Source organism: Pseudophryne corroboree, chromosome 11, assembly GCF_028390025.1.
Source record: "Pseudophryne corroboree isolate aPseCor3 chromosome 11, aPseCor3.hap2, whole genome shotgun sequence".
Lineage (NCBI taxonomy): Eukaryota > Metazoa > Chordata > Amphibia > Anura > Myobatrachidae > Pseudophryne > Pseudophryne corroboree.
Genome location: NC_086454.1, coordinates 344,455,354 through 344,468,543, shown reverse-complemented (window position 1 = coordinate 344,468,543; position 13,190 = coordinate 344,455,354). Strand labels below are relative to the sequence as shown.

The following is a 13,190-nucleotide window of genomic DNA, read 5'->3' as shown; positions in this document are numbered from 1 at the left end:
AAACGACCCAGTTGAAATTCCTCCGTCGGAGCACTCCGATCTTCGCACCACGCAACATATTTCCGCCAAATGCGGTGATAATGCTTCGCGGTGACTTCCTTTCTTGCCTTAATCAAGGTAGGAATGACTTCTTCTGGAATGCCTTTTCCTTTTAGGATCTGGCGTTCAACCGCCATGCCGTCAAACGCAGCCGCGGTAAGTCTTGAAAGAGACAGGGACCCTGTTGAAGCAGGTCCCTTCTCAGAGGTAGAGGCCACGGATCGTCCGTGACCATCTCTTGAAGTTCCGGGTACCAAGACCTTCTTGGCCAATCCGGAGCCACTAGTATCGTTCTTACTCCGCTTTGCCGTATGATTCTCAATACCTTTGGTATGAGAGGCAGAGGAGGAAACACATACACCGACTGGTACACCCAAGGTGTTACCAGCGCGTCCACAGCTATTGCCTGCGGATCTCTTGACCTGGCGCAATACCTGTCCAGTTTTTTGTTGAGGCGAGACGCCATCATGTCCACCATTGGTCTTTCCCAACGGTTTATTAGCATGTGGAAAACTTCTGGATGAAGTCCCCACTCTCCCGGGTGAAGATCGTGTCTGCAGAGGAAGTCTGCTTCCCAGTTGTCCACGCCCGGGATGAACACTGCTGACAGTGCTATCACGTGATTCTCCGCCCAGCGAAGGATCCTGGCAGCTTCTGCCATTGCACTCCTGCTTCTTGTGCCGCCCTGTCTGTTTACATGGGCGACTGCCGTGATGTTGTCCGACTGGATCAACACCGGTCTTCCTTGAAGCAGAGGTTCCGCCTGGCTTAGAGCATTGTAGATTGCTCTTAGTTCCAGAATGTTTATGTGAAGAGACTTTTCCAGGCTCGACCACACTCCCTGGAAGTTTCTTCCTTGTGTGACTGCTCCCCAGCCTCTCAGGCTGGCGTCCGTGGTCACCAGGATCCAATCCTGTATGCCGAATCTGCGGCCCTCCAATAGATGAGCCCTCTGCAACCACCACAGAAGAGATACCCTTGTCCTTGGAGACAGGGTTATCCGCAGGTGCATCTGAAGATGCGACCCTGACCATTTGTCCAACAGATCCCTTTGGAAAATTCTTGCATGGAATCTGCCGAATGGAATTGCTTCGTAAGAAGCCACCATTTTTCCCAGGACTCTTGTGCATTGATGTACAGACACCTTTCCTGGTTTTAGGAGGTTCCTGACCAGGTCGGATAACTCCTTGGCTTTTTCCTCGGGAAGAAAAACCTTTTTCTGAACCGTGTCCAGAATCATCCCTAGGAACAGCAGACGAGTTGTCGGCATTAATTGGGATTTTGGAATATTCAGAATCCATCCGTGCTGCTTTAGCACCTCTTGAGATAGTGCTAATCCCATCTCTAGCTGTTCTCTGGACCTTGCCCTTATTAGGAGATCGTCCAAGTATGGGATAATTAATACGCCTTTTCTTCGAAGAAGAATCATCATCTCGGCCATTACCTTTGTAAAGACCCGAGGTGCCGTGGACAAACCAAACGGCAGCGTCTGAAACTGATAGTGACAGTTTTGTACAACGAACCTGAGGTACCCCTGGTGTGAGGGGTAAATTGGAACGTGGAGATACGCATCCTTGATGTCCAAGGATACCATAAAGTCCCCTTCTTCCAGGTTCGCTATCACTGCTCTGAGTGACTCCATCTTGAACTTGAACTTCTTTATGTACAGGTTCAAGGACTTCAGATTTAGAATAGGCCTTACCGAGCCATCCGGCTTCGGTACCACAAATAGAGTGGAATAATACCCCTTCCCTTGTTGTAGAAGAGGTACCTTGACTATCACCTGCTGAGAGTACAGCTTGTGAATGGCTTCCAAAACCGTCTCCCTTTCGGAAGGGGACGTTGGTAAAGCAGACTTCAGGAAACGGCGAGGTGGATCTGTCTCTAATTCCAACCTGTACCCCTGAGATATTATCTGCAGGATCCAGGGATCTACCTGCGAGTGAGCCCACTGCGCGCTGTAATTTTTGAGACGACCGCCCACCGTCCCCGAGTCCGCTTGAGAAGCCCCAGCGTCATGCTGAGGCTTTTGTAGAAGCCGGGGAGGGCTTCTGTTCCTGGGAAGGAGCTGCGTGTTGCTGTCTCTTCCCTCGACCTCTGCCTCGTGGCAGATATGAATAGCCCTTTGCTCTCTTATTTTTAAAGGAACGAAAGGGCTGCGGTTGAAAAGTCGGTGCCTTTTTCTGTTGGGGAGTGACTTGAGGTAGAAAGGTGGATTTCCCGGCTGTAGCCGTGGCCACCAAATCTGATAGACCGACTCCAAATAACTCCTCCCCTTTATACGGCAAAACTTCCATATGCCGTTTTGAATCCGCATCGCCTGTCCACTGTCGCGTCCATAAAGCTCTTCTGGCCGAAATGGACATAGCACTTACCCGTGATGCCAGTGTGCAGATATCCCTCTGTGCATCACGCATATAAAGAAATGCATCCTTTATTTGTTCTAACGACAGTAGAATATTGTCCCTGTCCAGGGTATCAATATTTTCAATCAGGGACTCTGACCAAACTACCCCAGCACTGCACATCCAGGCTGTCGCTATAGCTGGTCGTAGTATAACACCTGCATGTGTGTATATACTTTTTTGGATATTTTCCATCCTCCTATCTGATGGATCTTTAAGTGCGGCCGTCTCAGGAGAGGGTAACGCCACTTGTTTAGATAAGCGTGTTAGCGCCTTGTCCACCCTAGGAGGTGTTTCCCAGCGCTCCCTAACCTCTGGCGGGAAAGGGTATAATGCCAATAATTTCTTTGAAATTATCAGCTTTTTATCAGGGGCAACCCACGCTTCATCACACACGTCATTTAATTCTTCTGATTCAGGAAAAACTATAGGTAGTTTTTTCACACCCCACATAATACCCTGTTTAGTGGTACCTGTAGTATCAGTTAAATGTAACGCCTCCTTCATTGCCAAAATCATATAACGTGTGGCCCTACTGGAAAATACGGTTGATTCGTCACCGTCACCACTGGAATCAGTGCCTGTGTCTGGGTCTGTGTCGACTGACTGAGGCAAAGGGCGTTTTACAGCCCGTGACGGTGTTTGAGGCGCCTGGACAGGCACTAATTGATTGTCCGGCCGCCTCATGTCGTCAAACGACTGCTTAAGCGAGTTGACGCTATCCCGTAATTCCACAAATAAAGGCATCCATTCTGGTGTCGACCCCCTAGGAGGTGACATCCCCATATTTGGCAATTGCTCCGCCTCCACACCAATATCGTCCTCATACATGTCGACACACACGTACCGACACACAGCAGACACACAGGGAATGCTCTAAACGAAAACAGGACCCACTAGCCCTTTGGGGAGACAGAGGGAGAGTCTGCCAGCACACACCAAAAAGCGCTATATATGACAGGGATAGCCTTATAATAAGTGCTCCCTTATAGCTGCTTTATATATATCAAAATATTGCCATTAAATTTGCCCCCCCTCTCTGTTTTACCCTGTTTCTGTAGTGCAGTGCAGGGGAGAGACCTGGGAGCCGTCCTGACCAGCGGAGTTGTGAGAGGAAATGGCGCCGTGTGCTGAGGAGATAGGCCCCGCCCCTTTTCCGGCGGGCTCGTCTCCCGCTATTTTGTGAATCCAGGCAGGGGTTAAATATCTCCATATAGCCTCTGGGGGCTATATGTGAGGTATTTTTAGCCTTTTAATAGGTTTTCATTTGCCTCCCAGGGCGCCCCCCCCCAGCGCCCTGCACCCTCAGTGACTGCGTGTGAAGTGTGCTGAGAGGAAAATGGCGCACAGCTGCAGTGCTGTGCGCTACCTTTAGAAGACTGCAGGAGTCTTCAGCCGCCGATTCTGGGCCTCTTCTTACTTCAGCATCTGCAAGGGGGCCGGCGGCGCGGCTCCGGTGACCATCCAGGCTGTACCTGTGATCGTCCCTCTGGAGCTGATGTCCAGTAGCCAAGAAGCCAATCCATCCTGCACGCAGGTGAGTTCACTTCTTCTCCCCTCTGTCCCTCGTTGCAGTGATCCTGTTGCCAGCAGGAATCACTGTAAAATAAAAAACCTAAGCTAAACTTTCTCTAAGCAGCTCTTTATGAGAGCCACCTAGAATTGCACCCTTCTCGGCCGGGCACAAAAATCTAACTGGAGTCTGGAGGAGGGTCATAGGGGGAGGAGCCAGTGCACACCACCTGATCTGGAAAAACTTTACTTTTTGTGCCCTGTCTCCTGCGGAGCCGCTATTCCCCCATGGTCCTTTCAGGAACCCCAGCATCCACTAGGACGATAGAGAAATAAGATTTTAAACCTACCGGTAAATCTTTTTCTCGTAGTCCGTAGAGGATGCTGGGGACTCCGTAAGGACCATGGGGGTAGACGGGCTCCGCAGGAGACATGGGCACTTTAAGAAAGAATTTGGATCTGGGTGTGCACTGGCTCCTCCCTCTATGCCCCTCCTCCAGACCTCAGAGAAACTGTGCCCAGAGGAGACAGACAGTACGAGGAAAGGATTTTAGTTAATCCAAGGGCAAGATTCATACCAGCCACACCAATCACACCGTATAACTTGTGATATACTATCTAGTTAACAGTATGAAAAAACAACATAGCATCAGTCCAAAACCGATGAAACTATAACATAACCCTTATGTAAGCAATAACTATATAAAAGTCTTGCAGAAGTAGTCCGCACTTGGGACGGGCGCCCAGCATCCTCTACGGACTACGAGAAAAAGATTTACCGGTAGGTTTAAAATCTTATTTTATCTAACGTCCTAGAGGATGCTGGGGACTCCGTAAGGACCATGGGGATTATACCAAAGTTCCCAAACGGGCGGGAGAGTGCGGATCACTCTGCAGCACCGATTGAGCAAACAGGAGGTCCTCCTCAGCCAGGGTATCAAACTTATAGAACTTTGCAAAGGTGTTTGACCCCGACCAAGTAGCAGCTCTGCACAGCTGTAGTGCCGAGACCCCTCGGGCAGCCGCCCAAGAAGAGCCCACCTTCCTAGTGGAATGGTCCTTAACCGATTTTGGTAACGGCAATCCTGCCGTAGAATGCGCCTGCTGAATCGTGTTACAGATCCAGCGAGCAATAGTATGTTTTGAAGCGGGAGCGCCAACCTTGTTGGCTGCATTCAGGACAAACAGTGCTTCTGTCTTCCTGACTCTAGCCGTTCTGGCCACGTAAATTTTCAAAGCCCTGACCACATCAAGGGACTCGGAATCCTCCAAGTCACGCGTAGCCACAGGCACGACAATAGGTTGGTTCATATGAAAAGATGAGACCACTTTAGGTAGGAATTGAGGACGAGTCCGCAATTCTGCACTATTCATATGGAAAACCAGATAGGGGCTTTTATGTGATAAAGCAGCTAATTCCAAAACTCGCCTAGCCGAAGCCAAGGCTAACAACATAACCACCTTCCAAGTGAGATTTTTCAACTCCACCATTTTAAGTGGTTCAAACCAATGTGACTTAAGGAAACTTAACACCACGTTAAGGTCCCAAGGCGCCACCGAAAGGTACAAAAGGAGGCTGAATATGCAGTACTCCCTTCACAAACGTCTGTACTTCTGGGAGAGAGGCCAATTCCTTTTGAAAGAAAATGGATAAGGCCGAAATCTGAACCTTAATAGATTCTAATTTTAGGCCCAAATTCACTCTAGTTTGTAGGAAGTGAAGAAAACGGCCTAGATGGAATTCTTCCGTAGGAGCATTCCTGGCCTCACACCAAAAAACATATTTTCGCCATATTCGGTGATAATGTTTTGATGTCACGTGCTTCCTAGCCTTCATTAGTGTAGGAATGACCTCATCCGGAATACCTTTTTCCGCTAGGATCCGGCGTTCAACCGCCATGCCGTCAAACGCAGTCGCGGTAAGTCTTGGAACAGACAGGGCCCCTGTTGCAACAGGTCCTGTCTTAGAGGAAGAGGACACGGATCTTCTGTGAGCATCTCCTGCAGATCCGGATACCAGGTCCTTCGTGGCCAATCTGGAACAATGAGAATTGTTCTCACTCCTCTTTTTCTTATTATTCTCAACACCTTAGGTATGAGGGGAAGAGGAGGAAATACATAGACCGACCGGAACACCCACGGTGTCACTAGGGCGTCCACAGCTACCGCCTGAGGATCTCTTGACCTGGCGCAATACCTTTGTAGCTTTTTGTTGAGACGGGACGCCATCATGTCTATCTGGGGCAGTCCCCACCGACTTGCAATCTGCGCAAAGACTTCCTGATGAAGTCCCCACTCTCCCGGATGTAGGTCGTGTCTGCTGAGGAAGTCTGCTTCCCAGTTGTCCACTCCCGGAATGAACACTGCTGACAGTGCGGTTACATGATTCTCCGCCCAGCGAAGAATTCTGGTGGCTTCCACCATCGCCACTCTGCTCCTTGTGCCGCCTTGGCGGTTTACATTAGCTACTGCGGTGACGTTGTCTGACTGAATCAGAACTGGTTGGTCGCGAAGTAATACCTCCGCTTGACGTAGGGCGTTGTGTATGGCCCTCAGTTCCAGGATGTTGATGTGGAGACAAGTCTCTAGACTTGACCAAAGACCTTGGAAATTTCTTCCCTGTGTGACTGCTCCCCAACCTCGGAGGCTCGCATCCGTGGTCACCAGGATCCAGTCCTGAATGCCGAACCTGCGGCCCTCTAGGAGGTGAGCACTCTGCAGCCACCACAGGAGAGATACCCTGGCCCTGGGGGACAGGGTGATCCACTGATGAATTTGTAGATGTGGCCCGGACCACTTGTCAGGTAGGTCCCATTGGAAAGTCCTCGCATGGAACTTGCCGAAGGGAATGGCTTCGTATGATGCCACCATCTTTCCCAGGACTCGAGTGCAGTGATGCACTGACACCTGTTTTGGCTTCAATAGGTTCCTGATCAGAGTCATGAGTTCTTGAGCTTTTTCTGTTGGAAGAAAAACCCTTTTCTGGTCTGTGTCCAGAATCATGCCCAAGAAGGTCAGACGAGTCGTAGGAACCAGCTGTGACTTCGGGATATTGAGAATCCAGCCGTGTTGCTGTAACACCTTCAGTGAAAGTGATACGCTGTTCAGTAATTTCTCTCGTGATCTCGCTTTTATGAGGAGATCGTCCAAGTATGGGATAATTGTGACACCCTGCTTGCGCAGGAGCACCATCATTTCCGCCATTACCTTGGTGAAAATCCTCGGGGCCGTGGAAAGCCCAAGCGGCAACGTCTGAAATTGGTAATGACAATCCTGTACCGCAAATCTCAGGTACGCCTGATGAGGTGGATATATGGGAACATAAAGGTATGCATCCTTTATGTCCAGAGATACCATAAAATCCCCCCCTTCCAGGCTGGCGATGACCGCTCTCAGCGATTCCATCTTGAACTTGAACCGTTTTAAGTAAAGGTTCAGGGATTTTAAATTCAAAATGGGTCTGACCGAGCCGTCCGGTTTCGGTACCACAAACAGAGTTGAGTAGTATCCCTTCCCTCTTTGAAGCAGGGGAACCTCGACCACCACTTGTTGAAGACACAATGTGTGAATCGCATGTAACACTATCTCCCTTTCTAGGGGAGAAGTCGCTAGCGCCGATTTGAAAAACCGGCGAGGGGGCACCTCTTCGAATTCCAGCTTGTATCGCTGAGAAACAATTTCTATTGCCCAGGGATCCACCTGTGAGTGAACCCAGATGTGGCTGAAAAGTTGAAGACGTGCCCCAACTGGAGCGGACTCCCCCAGGGGAGCCCCAGCGTCATGCGGTGGATTTTGCAGAGGCCGGGGAGGACTTCTGTTCCTGGGAACTAGCTGTGTTGTGCAGCTTTTTCCCTCTGCCCTTACCTCTGGCAAGAAAGGATGCACCTCGTACTCTTTTGCTTTTATTTGAACGAAAGGACTGCATTGAGGTGCTTTTTTAGGTTGTGAGGGAACATAAGGCAAAAAATTCGATTTACCTGCCGTAGCTGTGAAGATGAGGTCTGAGAGGCCTTCTCCAAATAATTTCTCACCCTTGTAAGGTAAAAACTCCATATGCCTCTTTGAGTCGGCATCACCTGTCCACTGTCGGGTCCATAAGACTCGCCTAGCAGAAATAGACATAGCGTTTATTCTGGAACCCAGTAAACTAATGTCTCTTTGAGCATCCCTCATATATAACACAGCATCTTTTATATGCCCTAGGGTCATTAAAATGGTATCCTTATCTAGGGTCTCAATTTCCGCTGATAAGGAATCTGTCCATGCTGCTACATCACTACAAACCCAGGCCGACGCAATTGCCGGTCTGAGTATCGTACCAGAATGTGTGTAAATGGACTTCAAGGTAACCTCCTGCTTGCGGTCAGCAAGATCCTTGAGGGTAGCCGTATCTTGGAATGGCAGCGCTATCTGTATTGATAAGCGTGTCAATGCTTTGTCTCCCCTAGGGGAGGATTCCCACCGTATTCTGTCCGTTGGCGGGAAAGGATACGCCATAAGAATCCTTTTAGGAATCTGCAGATTTTTGTCTGGAGTTTCCCAAGCTTTTTCGCATAATTCGTTCAGCTCATGTGAGGATGGAAAAGTTACCTCAGGTTTCTTTCCTTTATACATGTGTACCCTCGTGTCAGGGACAGGGGGTTCCTCTGTGTTATGCAAAACATCTTTTATTGCAATAATCATATATCGAATACATTTAGCCACTTTTGGCTGTAATTTTGAATCATCGTAGTCGACACTGGAGTCTGAATCCGTGTCGGTATCTGTGTCAACTATTTGGGATAGTGGGCGCTTCTGAGACCCCGAAGGTCCCGGCGACATTGGGACAGACATGGGTTGACTCCCTGACTGTTCCCTAGCTTCAGCTTTGTCTAATTTTTTGTGCAATAAATTTACATTAGCACTTAAGACATTCCACATATCCATCCAGTCAGGTGTCGGCGCTGCCGACAGAGACCTTATATTCATACACTCCCCCTCCTCCTTAGGTGAGCCTTCAACCTCATACATGTCGACACACGAGTACCGACACACCCCACACACACACACACACACACACACAGGGAAGCTTTTTTCTGAAGACAGGTTCCCCACCAGGCCCTTTGGAGACACAGAGAGAGAGTATGCCAGCACACACCCCAGCGCTATATGACCCAGGAAAAACACAGAATGTTTACCCAGTAGCGCCTTTATGTATGTATATGCGCCAATTATGTGCCCCCCCCCCTCTTGAAAACCCTCTGTCACCGTGAGTAAGCAGGGGAGAGTCCGGGGAGCTTCCTCTCAGCGCTGTGCTGTGGAGAAAATGGCGCTGGTGAGTGCTGAGGGAGAAGCCCCGCCCCCTCGGTGGCGGGCTTCTGTCCCGCTCAAAATTCTTAAAAACATGGCGGGGGCTCTTTATATACATGTACAGTGCCCAGCTGTACATGTGTATATGTACTTTTGCCACAGGAGAGGTTTATATTGCTGCCCAGGGCGCCCCCCCTGCGCCCTGCACCCTTACAGTGACAGATGTGTGTGAGGTGAATGGGAGCAATGGTGCACAGCTTCACTGCTGTGCGTTACCTCTATGAAGATCAAGATGTCTTCTGCCGCCTCTGAAGTCTTCTTTTCTTCTCATACTCACCCGGCTTCTATCTTCCGGCTCTGCGAGGAGGACGGCGGCGCGGCTCTGGGACGGACGGCGAGGGTGAGACCTGCGTACCGATCCCTCTGGAGCTAATGGTGTCCAGTAGCCTAAGAAACAGAGCCTTGAAACTCACAGAAGTAGGTCTGTTTCTCTCTCCTCAGTCCCTCGATGCAGGGAGACTGTTGCCAGCAGGCTCCCTGAAAATAAAAAACCTAATTAAAATACTTTCTGACAGGAAACTCAGGAGAGCTCCCTGAAAGCACCCAGTCTCCACTGGGCACAGTATCAAACTGAGGTCTGGAGGAGGGGCATAGAGGGAGGAGCCAGTGCACACCCAGACCCAAAGTCTTTCTTAAAGTGCCCATGTCTCCTGCGGAGCCCGTCTATCCCCATGGTCCTTACGGAGTCCCCAGCATCTTCTAGGACGTTAGAGAAATAAAAAATACGGGAGGAATTAAACATCCGCAAGCATATAAAAATGAGCAATTCACATTAAAAATACACGTTTTCCCTTGAAGGTAGGACACACTGGCAATGATTCTCCATATAATTGTACCCGATACCCATATCTGACATAACGTTACATGCTATGAGATCTTTTCCTTCATATTGTGCACCATCAAATATCCAATCATTACAGATTTTTAGACATTACATCGCTAAAATAATCAATATCTTTGCCCACTGCAAGTGTATTCATGTATACACAAAGTAACAAAGGTTTCGCATGGAACTGTGCTCACCCGCTGGTCCTGACTGAGCACCTCCCCCTGCGTGCTCTCCGCAGAACTTTGGCAAATCTGTTGGATGTTGGAGACAGCTGCTCTGGCCCCGAGTATATTAGGCGGGAAGCCCAAATGTAAAGCCTGATCTCGTAAAGTGGCGCCTTGAAGAAAGAGAGACAAGGTCAGTGTACTGTACCTGCTGCACAACAGAACAAGGCATCACGGTTGCTACTGTATGTTTATCACATAATAGTACATTCTTAACATTTATTTGGGGTTTGGACGACGGCCTATAATGGTCACATTCCCGACCAGAAGTAAAGGGTATACACTGAAAAAGTAATGCTAACTTACCAATAAATTCCTCTGTAAGTGGGGTGTGTTTCAGAGGCCGCCTGGGGTCCGAGCTCTCACCGTTAGACAGTTTCTTGCATGACGGACCCTCTGCCTAATGGAGAGTGATAAAAACATTTCAATCAAGTATTCAGGCGTGTTTGTCTGTACTTGGAGGCAGATGTGTCCTTGGTGCCCGGCTTTCTAAACCTGCGACTTTGTGGCAATTAATAGGACAACTGCCCGCTATAGCAGCATTTGTGAGGTATAGGATGTCAATTAAGTGATATATTATTTCCTCCATACAATAAAAGTATGTACACATAACGTAGGGTGTTACCAATTGAAGGGCTTTAGACAAGATTAGCAGATTATGAACTATATAAAATCCTGACACCAGGAAATACAGGTTTTGCTTCTTCTAGCAACAATTAGGTATTAAATAGATTTTGCAAACTTACAACTTTAATTTTATCACACAAACAACAGTATGGATTCAGAACGACATTTAACTAAATTGTCTGTAAAAGGATTCAGTATGCAGCAAATCATACAAAATGCATCTGGCACACACAAGTTTCTGGGGATGATAACCTACTATATAAAAGTGAAAATGTGTCCTTCTGTCTGTCTTTCTATACAAATCCTCAGTTTACAAGCGAAGATCGTGAAATTTGGCATATACGAGCGTATTAAAACACGCCGGAAGCAACTAAAAAATTTTTTTACATCCCTAGCACCCCTAGGGGGCGGGACAGCAGCACAGAGTATATCAGGAGACAGCATAACTGCGGAATTGCTAGACCCCTGTACTCCAAAATTGGTACACATCTGCCTTACACTCTAGAAACAAACACTGTGGGGGGAAGACACCCCTAGCGGTGAGGCAGCAGTACTGAGTATTTCAGCAGACAGCATAACTCTGGAATGCCTGCAGGAATTTACACCAAACTTGGTACACATATGACTTACACTCTGGGAACAAACACTGTGGGGGTCAGACACCCCTAGCACCCCTAGGGGTGGGACAGCAGCACAGAGTATGTCAGCAGACAGCATAACTATGGAAGGCCTGGAGCACTTTACACCAAACTTGGTACGCATCTTACTTACAATCTGGGAACAAACTCTGTGGGGGTTAGACACCCCTAGGCGTGGGACAGCAGCACAGAGTATTTCAGGAAACAGCATAACTCCCGAATGCCTGGACCTATTTACAAAAAACTTGGTACACATATGACTTACAAGCTGGGAACAAACACACCACTAGCACCCCTAGGGGTGGGCCAGCAGCACAGACTATATCAGGACATGCATGATATGTCACTGATGACAGGGCTGCATGTGACAGGGCCAGTGACATGATGTGAGGAGGGGAATGGAGGTAGCACAAACCCACACTCAGAGTTATATAGTGGAAGTAGCATGGTCCCCCCAGCAGCACAGAGTTTATCAGGAGATACATAATGTGCTGCACTGTATAAGAAACTGTAAAAAAAACACTAATTTCACAGGGGCATTGACATGATGTGAGGAGGGGAATGGAGGCAGCAGGAAGCCACAGACAGAGAGTTATATAGTGGGAAGAGCGAGTCCCCAGCAGCACAGAGTATATCAGGAGATGAGTGATGTCAGTGAGGACAGGGCTGCACGTGACAGGGGCAGTGACATGATGTGAGGAGGGGAATGGAGGCAGCAGGAAGCCACAGAGAGAGTTGTATATTGGGAAGAGCAGGGTCCCTTGGGAGACCAAAAAGGGGTTCGGCCACTACACAAAGTGCGTCCGGGAAGCAAGATATGCCTATATACTAGATCTCCAACCAACGTAAATTAATGAACAACTATCATTTGCATTTACCATCCTCATCCCTTAAGGCCCATACATATTAGATGAAGTCGCTCTGTGAGCAACATCGTTTAATGTTTCCCCCTCCCGGGCCGGCCGGTCTGCGGCCGCCTGTACACACTGAGCGATATGACCGCTCATATCGCTCAGTGGCGTCACGCCCCCGCCAGCCCTGCATGAAGGTCGTGGACGACAGTCCACATCCTTCATGCATGCCCTACCGACAGCGACGATCATTGCCGACCCGCGGGGCCGCGCATCGGTCGTCGCTGGCGGCATACACACTTGACGATAAAATGAGCGACGTCGCTCAAGGAGGGGGAAAATGAGCGACGTTGCTCATTTTATCGTTAAGTGTGTATGGACCTTAAGCGAAGCACGAGTATTCAGCTATTGTGTGTTTAATATTTACATTTATTTTTGTAAACAGACATTCTTAAAATCCCGGGTACTCCAGCTAGTTACTGATAAAAAGAGTGTGTAATTTTATAATTCCATATGTTTAGAAAGTTTATTATATACTTATAATATCCCCAGCATGACATTTTCCCACCTCAGTGATAATTGCCATCTCTATATACAATATGCAGGAGCTTCTCTCTCTCGCATCACTAAGGTCCAGGGAAGTATGAGGCTGTGCAGGAGCCGCAGGGATAGGCTTCCTGTCTCATAGCTAACAGAGAGATTTGTGGGTAATGTCC

At 48.6% G+C, this 13,190-nt stretch overlaps 1 protein-coding gene across 3 annotated transcripts in view; it reads right to left on the bottom strand.

Moving 5' to 3' along the window:
- Positions 1-13,190, bottom strand: part of FANCA (FA complementation group A) — a 179,777-nt gene that overhangs the window by 156,775 nt on the left and 9,812 nt on the right. For all 3 annotated transcript variants that reach the window (XM_063945942.1, XM_063945940.1, XM_063945941.1), the window contains exons 3-4: positions 10,665-10,758; positions 10,329-10,471 (exon numbers count right to left, since the gene is read on the bottom strand). In XM_063945942.1, the coding sequence (XP_063802012.1) occupies positions 10,329-10,471; positions 10,665-10,758 (237 nt within the window). The remainder of the gene's footprint in view (positions 1-10,328; positions 10,472-10,664; positions 10,759-13,190) is intronic.